Source organism: Alosa alosa, chromosome 19, assembly GCF_017589495.1.
Source record: "Alosa alosa isolate M-15738 ecotype Scorff River chromosome 19, AALO_Geno_1.1, whole genome shotgun sequence".
NCBI classification, from domain to species: Eukaryota; Metazoa; Chordata; class Actinopteri; order Clupeiformes; family Clupeidae; genus Alosa; species Alosa alosa.
The window spans coordinates 18,498,383-18,516,625 of NC_063207.1; the positions used below are offsets into that span (position 1 = coordinate 18,498,383).

The window sequence follows — 18,243 nt, forward strand, 5'->3', positions numbered from 1 at the left end:
AAAAACAGCCTTTCATCCGGCAGCAGCAGAGGTGTGCAGCCTGTGGGGCGAACGCTCCCTTTGAAGCTCCCGCTAATGAGATGCATGTCCAGCTCTCTGATTGGACTGCGCACAGATGAAGGCCGCTGCTCTCCTCTCATCTCTTTGTTCCGCACCAGCACTCCGCTCCGTCAGCTCGCTGGTTCAGTCTTTATAGCTGCTTTCATACCTAGGTGTAAGTCCGCATGTTCTGCGGATGTCAAGCGGTTGGGCCGTATTCTGAACAACATAACCGGCTATTTGGAATTCCGAACTTAGCCGGCTCTTACACTACTCCCCTCCTAGGATTTCCGACGGACATTATGTAAACCAGCTCGTGTCTGAACGAAGCGAAGAACATGCGGAGAGTCTGTTCATGTGCGTGTTCAACCACGCTCAACCCTTTTCAAACCACGCGGAGATGTTAATGTGCATCTGTGTCGCTAACCTGCAGACATTAGGTGTGAACATCATATCTAAATCACCCGAAGGGTCGGACCTCCGTTTGACAAAGATCCGTCTATATATATATATATATATATATATATATATATATATATATATATATATATATATATATATATACGTATATCTTGTCTAAAAGCAGCTTAGTACTTTGTTTTCCAGACTCTCTCTGGCTCTCCTCGGTTCGCTGTCTCTCCTGTTCGTGTCTTCTCTCAGCTCTCTTCCTCTCGGTTGCTCTCTCTCCTTGTCAGAGAGAATGAGGAGAGGGAGTATTTCCTGTTTCCTCCCAGTAGCCAGCGAGGTTGGAGGCTTCTGTGTGTTTGACCACTGCACAGACCTCCACTTGCACACCATCACTCACTCACACACTCTCTCTCTCTCCCTCTCACACACAATTGCTCACTCTCGCTCACTCGCTCTGTCTCTTTCTCTGTCAAGAGAAGTGTTCACATCCGCTCAACGGCCCCACACCGCACTGGTAGCTGCATAAAACTTTAACACTGTAATCACGCTCCTAAAACAAGGCCACTCTAAACGGCCCAAATTCTTTATCACTACCATGTTTGTGGGTACAAACTAGGTTGTTGCGAGTCTCTTTGATGCTTCTCTAGTAATAATGAATAAATCTGTATGATCCCTAGTGAATGGGTGTGGAGCTACAGACTAGTTGACAGGAGCTGTTTTGCTACAGAGCTGTGGCTTGATCTTGAATCTCATCTCTCTGATGATGATCAGAGCACATGCATATTTGTGTGTGTAAACTAAGTGACTGAGTTGGTCTGCTGATATGTGCAACAAGTAGGAGGGAATGTGATGTGTTGGGGGAGTATGATGGATGTGTGTGTGTGTGTGTGTCTGTCTGATGGAGAGAGGGAGAGAAGGGGAGCAGGGAGTGTTGGGTTAGTGATGCTTCAGCATGTGCCGGGCTGCTCGTGTCCTTGGGGGGAACAGACGAGCATGGATCAGCTTTAATGTCTCGCCTCTGTAATGGAAGCATTAGATTTTGCTATCAGAGCCATAATTAAGGATACTATAAGACCTGGCACTCCCTGTGAGTGTGTGTGTGTGTGTCTGACTTACAGCTGCCTTCCTTCTTTGTCTCTTGCCATTGCCTTCTCCCCATGACTCATTGCTCTCTCTGTCTCTCTCTCTCCTTCCCTCTGTATCCGTTCCTCCACAGACAAAGAGAAGAGGGTGAAGTCGGGCTCGGATGGAGAAGGAGCCGGCAGCTCCCAGTCGGAGAGCTCCGCCAGCCTGAGCAGCGTCAGCAGAGGAGGTGAGTGTCACCCCAGCTGTCCCTCAGATACCCCTCCTCATCTCTGGTCCTGTCGGATTTGTATCACCCCACTGAGTGTGTGTGTGTGTGTATGACTCCACTGGGAATCTTCTCTCTGGCCTACTGACTAGATGTGGGTTGATGGGTGGGGATGGGGGGGAGAGGCTGTTCATGCACACATGTATGCGCTTTGAAGTCTGTCGGCCACACTAAGCATCCAGAACGCAGGCTAGAGGTTCCTGACCTCATCAGGGAGAAGATGGGGATGTGGGGATGGGCTGGGGTTTCCCACGTGCACAAGTCTCACGTCTCATTGTGTTTGCTGAGTCAATTCCAAACCTCCAACTGGGGAACCTGAACTCTGATGTGGTTTTAGAACATTGTGAGAACTCTTTGAAAGAGGTCTGTCTATTGCCACGTGACACTTGTGACTCTTGAGTCATGATGAGGGTGTGTCTGATGGGATGGTATGACTGTTGCTAAAGGCTGTTGCTAAAGCCTGTGTTTAGCAGACCCTTTATCTACCCTTCTCCTGTATGAGAGGATTCCTGTAAGTCTTGCATGACCCAGTGTTTACAGGGATTTGGGCACTGTTGGACGTGTGTGTGTGTGTGTGTGTACGCGTGCTGGTCCATCTGCAAGCCGATTACCCCCCCTCCCCTCTGTTGGAATAACATTTTAACTGATTTCCTGTGTACTTATCTCTCTTTCCCCCTCATGTTTATAACTTCATTTGAGTGTTTTTTCCGGCGTTTTGGGCATTCTGTTTGGTGACACTGCACCTGGTAATCCTGTACTCGTTACAGAAAAACATGCATATCCCAGCTTTGGAGAGAAGCAATGACATGATCTGTGTGTGTGTGTGTGTGTGTGTGTTCGTTCATTCGTTCGTTCGTTCCTCCGGGGACCCCAGTGGCCTGCGCTGAGTGTCTGTATTAGAGATGCACCGATATGGAATTTTAGGGGCGATAACGATAACCGATATTTATTGGTTTGTTGTGGCCGATACGATAACCGATAATATTACTCTTGAAAAAAAATTGTGAAAAGTGATTAGGGGAAAGCATTTAATAAGCATAATTATATTGCAGTAATTTTACCTACCACCAAATGATGGACAGAACTCATAATAGTCCTCAATAGTGCTGCAGTCAACAACATAACAGTAGCCTAGACCTACAGTATGTGTGGCTCCTTTAAGTGAACCTGACCTCAGTGAATTGCGAGTGAGTGGCTAGAGAGTATGAATCGTTTTAATTTAGGACTAAACACTCATAAACGGCTCAGCTGGGAATAAGCTACAGTATAGTGACCAAATCAGAGTTTGTGAGGGAAACTTATGTTTAGTTTCAACTGAATAAAGCTGCAACTCCTCAGACTGTATCTTATGTCCGTCTACTCTGTTGTTAAGCACAACCTGCTGCAGCAGAAATGAAAGGGATTAGCCCCGAAGGTTTTAATAACTTATTATGATGACCTGTCTGGAACTGAAGCAGAATGGTTAGCATATTTCTAGGTAGTAATACAAAACCCAAGCTAACGTAATGCAAATATAATACTAAAACACAACTTAGAACTAGGCCTACTTATGTACTCGTCCCACTAACGATTTTACTTATTTGTTTCCCCGAGCAGCGCGGTAAAGTGCAAACACACCAGCACAAGACTGCTCTAGATGGGGCTGAGCTCCGCTCTGGTAAGGTTAAATGGCGGATCATTCATTCCCAAATGAACGCATATCCACAGATTTTGTTAGAGTGGTGAAATACATTCACACCGCTGACATTATGTTGAGGAAAAAGTATAGCCAACCAAGCTCAAGTAGCTCAGTGTAGCCAGATGGACCTTACGTAGGCCTAAATTAGGACTTTATATATCGGCCAGAATTCTGTTATCGGACCGATAATAATATTTTCATTTTTTCACTTATCGGCCAATAATATATCGGCCGCCGATATATCGTGCATCCCTAGTCTGTATCCTCTCTGTGTATTTTTATCATTTTGCTTTTGCTTTGTTTTCTCCTTCTATATATTCCCTCATTCCCTCTTCGACCATTTCATTCTACTCTTCTTTTTCTCTTGCCACTCTCTCCTCTCCATCTTAATCTTTCCCCTCTCTTTTCTCCTCCCCCCCACCTCCCCTCCTCTCTTCTCAACCCCTCCCTCCCCTCCTCTCCTCTCCCCCCCTCCTCTCTTCTCCTCTCCTCTCCTCTGGTGTTCTAGTTGACTGCGTTCGTTTCTCGCTGGGAGGCCTCTGGCTACTCAGCTGGATACGTGACACACAATACTGGAGGTCCTCTGGGACGTGTGTGTGTGTGTGTTAGTCTCGAAGGCACACATTTTTCTAAGGAATGAGGAGTTTGTGTGTGCCAGAACTTCCTGTCAGAAAGAGAATGTCTGGAATATGATCCCACCAGGCTGTGCATATTGCTTAGGAACACACACACACACACACACACACACACAAATCCCCAAGCAACCATGTCAGTGGGCCAGGCCTGCCTGCATTCCTCTGGAGCAGCAGATTGGATGACTAATCACCTGCTGATAATTGCTCTGCTGGTGAAAGAGGAGCTGCTGTAAATGTCACTCAGATGTACTGAGCAACAGAGAAGAGGAGGGGGAGAGTGGGAGAAAGGGAAAGGGAGAATGACAGGGAGTGAGAGAAGCCTCGGATAGCAGGGGAGAGTTGCTGAGGGCACCGGCTGTAAAGGCCCTGACATCTGCAAATCAGACTAACTCTTCAAGACACCCTTTCGAAACAAAGCAAAGAGCTTTCTTTATGAGGGGCTGTTATGTTTATGAAAGCTGCAAATGCTATTCTGGATGTTTTTGTAACTTGGCTAATTGTGGTTTCTCAGACCCTCTGTACTGTGCTGCGGAGGGTGCAGTAGTACAGTGGAACGCTGGTGGAGCGTGAGAACAGGGTTTGTGTTGGGCACCAAAAAAGAGGAAGACTGATGCTGTGTGCTCTTGCCTCATTAATGAATGACAGACAACAGATGGCCAGCAGGACGACACACATTAGAGAAGTGCACATAGTTGATTGTTCTCATTAAGACTGTGTGCGCTGGTGTGTGTGTGTGTGTGCACACATGCTTGTGTGTCTTGTGAGTGCACACATGTGTGTGTTAAATATGTGTTATCCGTGAAGGCAGTGATAACAAATGGATGTTTAATCAACGATGCCGTGCAGTTCGGTCTTTATATGCGCGATCCTAGCGGAGTGGAGTAGATGAACGTATTGGTCCTCAGTGGCCTGGTTACACACACAGGAAAGCTTTTCAAACCCCAATCAATCTCACTCCTCTGAGCTCACACACAGTGGGTGTTACGGTTCCAGTGGGGCCCCTGGACTCTCTGTCCGTCTCTGATGTTGTGTTTGTGTGTGCCTGTGCGTAGAGGTGAACTCTCCGTCTCTGATGTTGTGTTTGTGTGTGCCTGTGCGTAGAGGTGAACTTTCCGTCTCTGATGTTGTGTTTTAGTGCTGGGCGGTATACCGGTTCACACCGTATACCGGTGTATAATTTCGTTATGATATGAATTTTGAATATACCGCCATACCGGTGTATTTGATTACACAACGTTTGGAACGCTGCACGCGCGACAGTGTTTCCGACGGGACTTTTTTTCACACGCACGCATGGTGCGACTGCGAGGCGTAGTGAGGGTAAACACAAAACACCTTAAGTTTTCCCCCTGAAGTATGACCCTTAAGGCTTAATTTCTCCTTAGGTAAGGGGTTTATTTAAGGGTGTTGCACAGAATACCTTAAATTGTTTCTTTAGTTAAGGAAAAACGTTAAGGGATACTGGATTGAAAGGGATTTACCGTCACGAAAATTCTATTGAGATTTTTCAACAGTTGTAACTAGCTGGCTAGTAGGTGATGTCGTTAGTTAGCAACCCACCGAACACAGTGAAGTTTAATGATCTTATCATTCATCTCACCTTAAGAATATTCGCTGAAATTATCCAGGTAGCAAGTGAAGCATGTTATAGACATGAACTGAGCAATACTAGCTGGCTAGTTAGAAATGAGCCTGACTGTCATCGGTGCACCAAAACAAACTTTTTTGTTAGTTTTGCCTAGCGAACCGAACCGAAGCTCATGGCAGGCTAACAAGACATCCACATCCACATTGAAGTTAACGTTAGCCTACCACTAACGTCATGCAAACCACACAATAACAATAAGGCATGTTTCTAATAGGCCTATTTGTCAGAGTAAGCATATTAGCGGTTTGGTTTAGAGGTTTTATTTTAAATTGTATAATTTTCAAAAAAGTATAATTATTGCAAGTTGCACTACTTTTTGTATTGGTTTTATACAAGATGTTTGTGAAATTTGCACAGTAAAAGTTCTGTATTTTGACTGCAATTGTCTTTGCATTCTGATGCATTAGAATCATGAGTGGCTCTTTGTAAACAGCATCATTTTCTGGGGCCATGCAAAACTGCATTACCACTAGTGTGGAGTTATTCTACATCATGACAGTAAAATAGACCATCCTTAGTCAATGTACTGCAGCAATTCCTCTCTCAACCTGTAGAAAATGCTGTTAACATCTGATTATGCATGGGGAAAAAAATACCGTCATATACCGTGAAACCGTAAGAATTTAAAAAAATACCGTGATATACATTTTTGTTCATACCGCCCAGCACTATTGTGTTTGTGTGTGCCTGTGCGTAGAGGTGAACTCTCCGTCTCTGATGTTGTGTTTGTGTGTGCCTGTGCGTAGAGGTGAACTCTCCGTCTCTGATGTTGTGTTTGTGTGTGCCTGTGCGTAGAGGTGGCCACGGGGACCCTGCTGGACCTGGGGGACGGCGCCATCGCGGCCATGGTGCACTCGGGGCCTGAGGGAGCGCACACGCGCAACGCGCACACCTCGGAGAACAACAACACAGTATGGGTAAGCCAGGACGCTGCAGCATGCATACACCACTTTATATATAAACACACACACACACACACACACACACACCACTTTACACACAAACTCTCTCTCTCTCTCACTCACACACACACCCCTGCATGACACAGAGAATGACCTCGCAGTATAAGTAGGCACCATGGAATCTGGTAAGTGTGGGAGTAATTGCATGCTCACATACACACACTCACACTTTTTGTTGAAACGTGGGTGTGTGAGCCAAAGGTCTGTCAGAACAGGCACTAAATTTGCATTCATTGCCAGATACGCATCAGTGGTGGGCCTTAAACCTGCGTGGCCATGGCAGGCTGTACACACTGCGTGGAGTGAAATGCCTTGGAGGGTTTAACACAAGGCATGAAATCTGATTAGCTTTACATTCAAATCCTCATCCCCTCACCCCTTCTCACTGAAGGCCACCTCAGTAGTTTGTGTGGGGGTGCTTATGCACCATGCATGATCGTTAAAACTGGGCTGTAGTCCGCTAGTCGAGTGGGCCGATTGCATCAAGGGTCTGTGTAGTTCTCCGTTTATATCGGGCATTCATCAGGATTGCGTCACTAGTGGTGAAGGCCACACTTCAGCAGAAATAGCATATGGCAAGGGCTCGTGTTGAGTGTTGTCTTGGAGGACATGAGCCTGCATGTGCAGATAGCACCGGCCCTGCACCGCAGAAGGCACAGCGGAGCTGCCAGCGTTTCTGCTGCCGCTGGCGTAATCGGGATCACGACCTGAAACGAGCAGTGACAGGAGCCATAACGAGTCTTCTCGCTCCACTTCCCCATCACCTGAAACTGAACTGAACACGGAATTCACAGACAAGCCTTGTACTCGTTATGTGTATACTCAGGCAGGCAGTTTGTTAAACCCATAAAACTGGCTGTGTAGCATTATGATGTATACAGTGTAGAACTGATCAGAGATGAGCGTCAGCTTGGCATGGAATTTGCATGAAGTCCATGTGTCTGTTTTTACTAGGAACACATACCACTGGGTGTTGCCACAGACTCTCTGTGCTCTTCTCTGTGTGTTTGTGTGTGTGCAGGGATGGGCAGTATTTATGATGCATATTAAAATACATATTTCAAATACAAAATAGTATTTTGTAATTTGTATTTTATTGGGTTGTAGAAAATGGCTTTGTATTTTGTAACTTGATACAGAAGTTAAAGTAGCTGCCTCTCGACGTTGCTTGGCAACCATTCAGATAGAGGAAATAATTTCTTGCCGGAAGAATGATTATCTAGGAATAACTCGTTATATTAGTTGCTGTGTCTTTACTTTATGAAACTTTGCCAGGTATTTATAGTAACAGTTTTAGAAAAGCAATAAGCCACTCGATTCCGTAGGTTACACTGATCCTACAACAGCTAAGGGGGTTTTAGGCACTCCGCTAGAGCAGGTCCGAAGTGCTAACCAGTAGGCCACGGCTGCCCTTTAGCTGTTGTAGAATCAGTGTAACCTACGGCCTCTCGGGGCTTATTGCTTAAATTCATCCTCCCTGCCGTCAACCCCATTTAGTTTACAGTACCCAGTTAGTTAAGTAAGAAAACCAACTAAAAGGGTCATGATCCTTCCTGATCAACAGCGTTACAGAGTGCGATTAAATCTGGACATGCACTGACAGTGTCAGGAACTTGTCTCCACTTTGTACCACTTGAGAAGTTCAGTTGTGAGTTTTTGAGTGCATCTCTGATACAGTATTTAGGCTATGAGATGTAACAGGCAGGCCAGCATAGTTGATTTGTTGAGTGTTTGTAGGTTTATGGCATGTCCCGTAAGCAGAGAAAAACTGTTGCTCTCAAACACTGTTCACGTAATCAACAGAGTCAGTGTACTGATGAAGCAATAGATTAAATAGACAGATATGGGAGGTTTGCAAAGTGAGTTCATGCTCTCTTTAAAGAGAATTTATGTTTTATTTTGATACATGGCGTGGCTACTGTATTTTGTAGTTTACCTTGATGCACTTAAAATTATGGTATTTGATATTTTATTTAAAAATACATTTGAATGTATTTCTGCCCATCCCTGTGTGTCCATGTGTGTCTCTCTGTGTGGATGTGGTGTGTGCTGTTTGTGTTGGCTGTGTGGTACTGTGGTATATTGGGGGGGACTCCAGTGTTGTTGTGTGGGTCAGACAGGATAAACAGTGCAGACTGAGGGGAAGAAACTGGCCGGTCTGACTGGCTGGTTGGCGGTTATTAACAGTCCATAATGGAGAGGTGAGAGCCCAGTGTGGCATGGGAACGCAATCAGACGCACGTCTGACATTTACACGCCAGCGCCAGAAATGTCAGGGGGCCAAAGAGCCCCGTACACAATGACTCGCATAACAGCAGGCGTGTTTGCCTTTTGTGAGGGCTAATGAGATAACATTGTAATCTGTGTATGTATGAGTATGTGAGTGTGTTTGAGAACGAGGGTGCGTATATTTGGTTGGTGTGTGTTTAGTGTGAATGGCATGTACGGAGAGAGGACTAGACGGCAGGAACAACAGAGGTCAGTTTCAATGGACAGGAGTCGATTAGTGATGCCCGGTAGTGCATAAGAATGTTAAGTCACAGCAGATGAATTTGAAACAAGCTCACGTCCGCGATGAGTAGCGAGTAGATTAGTCTGGTTCCCCTGGTGGGCTCCATGTTGAAGACGCACTGCACTGCAGTTTCTCGCTTAGCCTGAGCCTGTTGTCACCTTGGAAACGAGTGAGGAATTTTCATCTTGCGCCTACCTAAGAGGGTGCAACAGGTCTGAATCCAGCTGCGGTGCTCCACCCCCCACACACACACACACACTAGTAAACACCTCAGCTTTGATGTCTGTAATTATCTGCTGTTTTTGTTTGCAGGAGCTGGAGGATGGACTGGACGAAGCTTTTTCAAGGTCAGTGTTTCATTTTTGGTTGTCCACTTTTGGATAATACACACATGCATACAACACACACAGATAAAGACTCACCCTTGCGTTATCCTTGCGTCAGAGAAGAGAAAATGGCGGCTTTGGAGAAGAAAAGTATACAGAGAATTGAATACTCTCCAGACACCAGTCTCCACCCAGCACAACACACACACACACACACACACACACACACACACACACACACACACACACACACACACACACACAGAGTACACTTGGGTTTGGCGCACACCCCTTCTAACAGCTCAACACTGGGGAGACACACACACACATACACGCACGTACACTCAAGCGCACATTCACCAAACACCATGCCTAGAGTGCTTAACATCACTCGTGTAAGTTGTGTGATATGATTTTTAAAGCGGCACAAGCATCAGAGCTTTTTATCTGTCAGGGGTCTCTTTGGACATGGTGAGAGCCTAGAGACACCACACACACACACTTGCTTCTGAGTGTCTGCCCATGTAGCCGTTAAGCACAAGTAAACATGTAATTTATTCATTAAAAGCTTAGCTGTCAACACCAGACTTTACGACACACGGACCGGTTTCATGTAATGAGTGTTTTGGGATTATAAATAGTTAAATATTTACCAGGCTTCCATGACGAGTGCGGCATTGCACCTTTTATAAATACGGTCGCGTGTGTGCAAGCTATGTGTGAACTGCTGTGTGAACTTCTGTAGAGTGCTGCAGTAAAACAACCAGGCTTCATCTCCTTTTTCTGCTTCTATGTCTGTCCAGACTGACCCTTTCCACCGGACGACTCGTGAGCTCTCACACTAGGCGTTAGGAGGCCGGTGTTATGTTTTTTGCGCCGGTGATGAAACACTCGGCCTGGGTTTCTTCTCAGCGCCTCTTAACTGACCTCTAAAGCTTCTGGATCTCTTTGGTCATCGCCTAGAATTCTTTATGACGGCTTAAGCTTGTCTCGAAAAACCTGCATTCGTTAGAGGTCTCTCTTGAGGAGGACTTTTTGTACTATTTTGTACTTTCTTGAGATTACAAAGAAATGGTGTCTGAGCTCAGGTGTGTATGTCTGCTGTATATGGGGGTGGATTACTTCAGTATTGTGGCATATGAGACAAAGGAACAGCCTCCTGCTGGGCTGCACCACTGATGTTCTGCTCTGATCTCCCCCCACACACACACACACACACACACACACACACACACACACACAGCCTCACCCCCTGTTGTCAGCTCAGCATCATGCGCTGAACAGTAATCTGGACCGTAACACGAAACACAGACCAGCCTATAAACCTCACGACTGCATGACTCTGCATCCTTTCAATGCACAGCCTTGTACCTTGCCGTCAGCGATAAACAGCCGAACCACTCCTTGCCCCCCCACACCTTACACGGAACAAAAGGAGTAATAAAGAGATGTTTATTCTGTTCTGTTTTGCAGAAATTACACAACTATACTGATGTTTACATTGGTAATTGGGGCACTGTGACACACACATACATACACACACACACACACACACTGGCTGATGGACTCTAGCTGGCTAAAAAGAGGTGTATTTATTGTGGCTGAGCCGCCGTCAGCGAGTGGCAGCGGGGTGTGGGTGTGAGTGTTGATTTGGGCTCACTGTGGCGCTATCAGCTGATTATTAGTCTGAGTAATTACACTGGCGCTCGTTAATCCCCCGGCGCTGATTAATCAAGAGAGCTGGCGCTCGACTTACGTGGCCACAACTTATTATTTTTTTCCCCATGACATATCCGGGGCTCCGTAGTTTTCAGATTATTTAGTTTGTTGTAGAATTGTTGTATAAAAGCAATAGCACTCGTGATCGTGGCTACGGCCGAACAACACCCGTGGGAATATCCATGACCAACCCCACTCTCACTCGTGCTATATTGCTTAAGTAGCACACTAGCGCTACATTTTACATGACTAGCAAAAATACAGTTGGATTTTTTTTTTTACCTTGTTTGTTGCGTCAGTCAGTTTAATTCAGTTCCGGGCAGACTAGCAGTATTTTGTCCTGTAATATTTTAGTAGCAGCCTAACGTTATATCCAACTCTACCCCCTTTCCAACGTGTAGCCTAATGGTAACGTACTTGTTTAGGCTAGCAGCTTGTTGACGTCTAGTAGGCTAATGAGCCGCTGGTCTAGGCTTTTTCGTAAATGCAACCCGAAGTGACGAACTGACTTTTCAATGACACCTACCACATAAGGGCGAGAAACTGATGGCTTATCCTAACAGACAGACCGCACTACTGTTGATACATTTTAACTGTACATTTTCGTGCAGAATAACGTTATTTTGGGGCGCATTGAGAAAGGGGGCAAAGTGAAGTGAACTATTTTGCACTCTGTTATGATACTGTCAGGTCTAGGGTAACACTATGGCTAATATATGCAACTTTTCATTTACAGAATGAGAGAATTTGATGAGAGTGAGGCACTAACAGTTAAGAAAGTGGATGAGGGTTGTAAAACAAATTGAAAAAAAAAACACAAATACCTTACTCTCACATAAAATGTCTTTGTATTTGAATAAAATAATACAAACATATTAAAGTTAATTATCTAAGTTGTCTGTCCCCGGGCTATGCTGTGCTAAAACAAATTCCATCATGGGGACATTAAAATATAATCCATTTTATTCTATTCTATTAAATGAAGATATACAAATATACTCATCCAATACATTTTCCCCCCACAAAAACCTATATCTATGCATCTATTTTTGTAGCTGTTAAAATAATTTGACCTGCTTTTTTGTCTATTTGTTTATTTTCTTTAAAGTTCTCAAGAAACTTGAGGGTGGTATGAAGGAGTGTATTGTGTATGTGAGCAATTTCATCTTCCTAAATCTCAATATTATGATCACAACAAGTGTGGGCAAACACGTGGGGTAACTTGTTGCAGGGCAACCACATAACCGGTTCCATGTCTTCCGATTGGATGATTTAATGATCAGTAAAGTTCTGAAGAAACTTGAAGTTGGTATGAAGGAGTGTATTGTGTATGTGAGCAAACATTGTTAACGTTGCACATGGGGCAACTTGTTGCAGGGCAACCACATAACCGGGTTCCATGTGTTCAATTGATGACTAAAGTTCTCAAGAAACTTGAGGTTGGGATGAGTGTGTGAGCAACCTACATGTTACTTATCTGCCTGAATCTCAATATTCTGATCACAACAACTGTGGGCAAATTACAAGTCAGCACCAGTGCTGCATTCATTGTTTTTCACTTTTATAATCACATCACCAAAAGTAGGTTATTGGTTTTACCAAAAGTATTTGTCAGTATTTTTAAACTACAAACCTATAAAGTATTTTGATACAAAATACGATGCCATTTTTTTCCAACTGAATAAAATACAAATTTGTATTTTAAATACATCAGACATGCCTATCCCTGGCTGTTGGCTGCAGTAACTCAAGCTAGGTAGTACTTATTGTTTTATGTTTATGTTAGTTTTGATCCAATTTGACAGCTTTGCTATGTTGCCCACCCAAAATTTCTACCAGCCCACCCAAATAAAGTAGCCTAGCCTAGGTTAGAACCAGCCCTGCCCTGCATGGAGACATATTTTTACGATAATAATGGAGAAAATGTTAGCAAAACTTTAGGTTTTTGTTAACGGAATCTCCTCCCTCATTCATCTATTTTCTAACAGCCCACATTCTCATGTTCAATCCAGAGACAAGTGAAATAAATGTTTTTTTTTTTCTTTTAAGCGGACATCGCCATAGGCACGATATTTAGACTACCTCTGTTAGGCCTACAAAAAGTTGCAAATTAAGGAGTATTTCCTGATCGGGGAAACCTTTCGGTCCGTGGTTCTATAATATCATTCAATTGTGCCGCAAATTAACAGACAGAAGTGGGGCGTAATTTAAATCCATGGCTCCGTAGACCAGCAATCTACTTGTCAAGGAGGCTCATAATTTGAGAAACGCTGCAGATCATAGACAGAGAAAGCTCTGGGAACAGAACGCAGGCATATGATTTTGTTGTCACGCGCTACTATGGAAAATGAACTTTATAAAGACTGGCTCGGCCAAAAAAAAAAAAAGGAAAAAGTATGCCAGATGGCCAGTCCAGCCCTGCGTTCAGGAATTATTTAATTATTATAAGCAAAAGTGGAACGTGCACAATGTTTCATTTATCCCTCCTGATCGGCACGAATAAAACCGGTATTGGGGACGAAATAAGCATACAGTTTAGCCTAAGCTATGTAAACTTCCAATAATTTCAATATTTTACAACAAATGCTTGACTGGTTGAATGGTCATACATGTCATCAGAATATCGCTACCTGTAGCCTAGATGCGACGAGTGTTTAGTGAGTAGGCCTAAGCTTGATGAACCATAAATGAAAAGTTTTCTTAACAGGACATTATTACCATTAAACACTTTTACAAAAGTATAGGCTACAGTTAACACTTAATGACCTATCAAATGTCGGCGACTTAAGTGTGTGATTAGATAAATAGGCACTGGCAGATGCAATAGGTAAATAGATATCTTTGCGTGTTAGCACAAGCAGTAGCCTGTAGGCCAATAAAGGCAAGCGTGTTTGCCACTTACATTTCTGACGTCTGATACTTCAAACTGCTGCAAGTGCATCAAGAAAGGTCCTGCCTTAGACCATGTTAATGGCCAATTGTAGACTAAGATTTGGGGGTGGCCAATCGAATCTCAAGGGTGGCCTGTGCCACCTGGAGCCACCCCTCTGACTCCGCCCCTTGCAGAGGTGGTGGCAAAATGTAATTATATGATATTTCCTGTGGGGGCGTGGGCTTCGATAATCTCACTCCTTTTTGACCATACCTCTGTTTGCATCCCTGAGTATGTTTTAAAAGTGATTGCAAAAACTGTTCAAGCCTCTTCTCTAATTGTGTTGGTGTATAAAATGGCAGACTGAAGTTGCTCATTGCTGTTGAATTACAAAAGACCACAGTGAGGAATAGCAATCAGACACCAGGTACAGTATTGACTGTCTGCTATATAAATAGCCTTACCCAGACAAACACTTGCTTGGCATAATTTAGTCCATATATTGATTTCACCTCTTTTGCGTTATGGAGCCAGGGCTGTGGGGAGAACCAGCTCTGGCCTGATAGCATCCGTGCTCCAGGTCACAGGTCAATCAGCCAGCCTGAGTCAGTAGAATTCACTTCCTCTTGGGGCCTCCACTATGAGGTCATCTGCATTAGCCCCCGTGACCTTACTCAGTGACCTCATGTCAGGCTGGCTGTTGTGTGGTGGGGCAGGACATCAGCCTGTGACCAGCGGTTTGATTGGTCTTGTGCGTCTGTCCCAAAGTTGACTGACCAGACCACGCTGCTTGGATAGATAAGGCTTTAGTGCCATCTGGTGTCTATTGGTGGAACAACAACACATGCTATGTGAGAGCTGCATGCCTATAGATTTCTCTTTACAAAACTTCATAGATTTACTAACAAAATGAAATTCTTATAGCACGTTTTTTTTCCCCCTCCAGAAACTGTCATTTTAGAAAATGTATTTTTCTAAAGAGATGTGTGAATCTTAACTCGTCTCCTTGTTGTATGGAAAATGTTGCTGTGTGTTGGATTTCTCTGAACGTTCAGCAACTCCTCACTTTCTCCTCTCTGCTTGCGCTCCCGTAGCCGCAGTCTGGATAGCTTTGAGTCATCCACAGGTAAAGACCCTTCTCATGATGGAGCCCATCACCATTTCCCAGTAGCAGTGTCCTGTAGCGTACCTGCTCCTAGCTTCCTGTTAGATTCCACCATCAACTCACTCATAGGTTCTAGCACCTCAGACCCATTTCTATTATCTGTTGTTGTCTTGTCCCCAGAACATCTTTGTGTGTCATGTAGATTAGTGCTGTCGTGTTGTCCATTCCCAAGGCCCATCCTCCCTCTATCTGTCCTGTGGCTGTGAACCTGGTCTCATCAGAGTGTGTGTGGTCTCACCGCTTCCAGCCTGGGATTGAATATAAACTAGTCTTTAATAAGGTGGATGATCAACCTTCCACTTCAGCTCTTGACTCAATCCCAGGGGAAATTCTGGAAAGTGGTGAAGCCACCCCACATCTGTTGTTCTGCTGAGGGGTTCACCCATTGTTTTCATGCATGCAGTCCTGCCGGGTCGATGGTCTTGGAGGAGCCAGGATAGGAGGCATGAGAGGAACACCTGTGAGTTCGCTGGTTGTCTCTTCTCAGCTTCTGCCCCATGGCAGAGCTGTGTCAGGACCAGCCCCTCACCCCCCACCCCCATACACATCACTTTCACCCCATGGGCTTTTAGCCACCAGGCATTGTGGCCAAATGTCTGATCTTTTCATCTTTCCCTCCTTTGCATCATGCCATCAGCCATTTCCTCTCCATTGTTGCCTCATCACTGAGTGAGCGAGACAATGGTAATTTACGATGAAAGATTGATGTGTGTGTGTGTGTGTGTGTCCCATCAATAGGTACTATGTAAGTCGTATGTCATCTTTTTTTGTCATATGAATTGTCATCATCATAATACACCTTGATTATTTGCACAAGACTTCAGATAGTTAGCAGGTCTCAGTTTCATACACCAAATTCCACCTGGTGTATGAAACCACCCATTCACCTGAAGATAAAATGCTGTATTGTGTTTAATACAATCAGTGTATACTGCACAGCCATTGCAGAACTGTGTGGTCAGTGACCTTTCTTGGTTGCAGACTTGTTTTATATGTAAAATACTGCAGACATCATGCCATTGTCTTGCCCTGCTAGTTGAAGGGTGTTATTTTACCCCTCGAGGTCTGTAATGTAAGTGCTAATCGGTATCCCTTTGTCTCCTCTCCAGACTCGCTGAGTCTCGCACTAACCCCCAGGTCTTGGACATTGGGGTGAGCCCTCAGGACCTCCAGGCAGAGGAGTGCCTGTCGCCTAGCAACACGGAGCAGGCGGATGGAGAGGACTCGTTTGGCTTCTAATGTCTTGGACAAAAGGGAGATGACTGAGGGGAAAGTACAGAGGACAGGCTTGCTGCTGGACCAGAGAAGACATGCCTTGCTCCACCTAGAAGCTCTAGCTGGAATCATCTCGTCCCGTATGGTGCGACATGAACTTCTGGTCACCTCTAGAACTCGAACCAAAGCAAAGCAATATAACTGATGTTTATTTACTTTTTTATTTTTACTTTCCTTTTTCTTTGATCTTTCTTCACTAATTACATTTGGTTTTGAAAATGTTGCCCCAGTCCTTTGTTACAAACAAAGTTACTTTCTGAGTTTGTTTTATTTGAATCCAATGGTTTATGTTTGTATGTCCTGATGTATTTGTGTAAACAATTTATAAGACATGGCTTAAAGGACAAATCCGGTGAGTTTTCACATAGATTTCCGTTTCTCAAGGTCACCGAGTACTGTTGATTTTACCTAGCTCGAGTTGCAATAGCCAGCAGTTAACACAACCAAACAGCTGCAGCGCTGCACTCTGGGGCATGTACATGGGAGCTCACAGACTGTGAACTCCCAGAGTGAAGTGCCCCTAGATGCCTGGCTGTAGCAACTAGAGCTAAGTAAAACCAATCGTTTTCATTTTGTTTAATACAGACAGTACTCGGTGACCTCAAGAAACGGAGATCTATGTGAAAACTCGCCGGATTTCTCCTGTAAATGTATTATAATTTATCAGTTGCAGAGTGATTGGTTGAGGTGGTTTTGAGAGATTAAAGTAGTTGCTGCAACTCTGAAAATGCAGGTCCAAGTCTAGACATCCTTCAAGATGTGGAGACTGACTCCTTGTGTGCGTGCGTGCGTGTGTGTGTGCGCGCGTGCGCTTGTCTGTTGGGCTGAGGGTTTGCATTCACAGCATTTTGCATTTGTCAACTCTATGGTGGCCTCATAGTAGCAGTCACAAATGCCAAAAGAAAAATAAGTAATTTTGATCTAAGCTTAAGAAAAACTAACTGACTCATTAGACCTATGGTCAGTGCCAGGTATGGCTTGCTGCATCATCAGATGAGGGTCAGTAAACATAATATGGCTATAGTTTTTGCTATAGAAGATAACCTTATTTTTTCTACAATTAATATTTTTGCACTCTCTTTACCCCTCAGTCCTTTTATAGAGTGAATTGAATTCATTGTAGTTTCCCTCAGTCTCATCCTTCTCACACGTTTCACTAATCAGAAATTACGAATTTCTCACCTTGCTTTCACTATTACTCATCAATTTACTGATGACAACAGCATATTTTGTTTATCATCGTTACCAAGCAAGCGGGATGTTGGGCAGAAGTGTATCTTCAGGAGATGAACAGATTCATTAATGTGGAATGTTTCATGTCTGAAATGGTTTAATGTCGGGTCCTTGACTTGTAGAGGGAGTATTGGTTGTGCTACCTGACCTCTCTCGTTTGTACAGTTATCACAATCCAACCACATGAAGTGAATCAGCTCTCTTCCTCCTTCATTTCTTGTCATTGTTTATTGCAAAGTTGAGGAAAGAAGTTTACATTCAAACACAAGATGTCAGTGTTAGTCTTTAGACATTTTTGTTACATTTTTTGGTAGTCATTAAAATATATTACATTTCTGACCATCACATGCTATGCCCTCTGAATTTAATAAACTGTGATATCAAATCTAATGTACATGTAATTTATTGTGTGATTTGCTG

The 18,243-nt window shown here is 44.2% G+C and overlaps 1 protein-coding gene across 3 annotated transcripts in view; it reads left to right on the plus strand.

Annotated features, from left to right (window-relative positions):
• ldlrap1b (low density lipoprotein receptor adaptor protein 1b) overlaps nucleotides 1–18,208 on the plus strand; it is a 61,177-nt gene extending 42,969 nt beyond the window's left edge. Inside the window, exons 6-11 of one of the 3 annotated variants that reach the window (XM_048227676.1) lie at nucleotides 1,664–1,759; nucleotides 6,555–6,676; nucleotides 9,546–9,580; nucleotides 15,245–15,276; nucleotides 15,719–15,775; nucleotides 16,425–18,208. In XM_048227676.1, coding sequence (XP_048083633.1) covers nucleotides 1,664–1,759; nucleotides 6,555–6,676; nucleotides 9,546–9,580; nucleotides 15,245–15,276; nucleotides 15,719–15,775; nucleotides 16,425–16,471 — 389 coding nt within the window. In that variant the 3' untranslated portion in view covers nucleotides 16,472–18,208. The remainder of the gene's footprint in view (nucleotides 1–1,663; nucleotides 1,760–6,554; nucleotides 6,677–9,545; nucleotides 9,581–15,244; nucleotides 15,277–15,718; nucleotides 15,776–16,424) is intronic. The other 2 variants (XM_048227678.1, XM_048227677.1) reach the window with 2 other exon arrangements.
• Nucleotides 18,209–18,243: the final 35 nt, after the last annotated feature.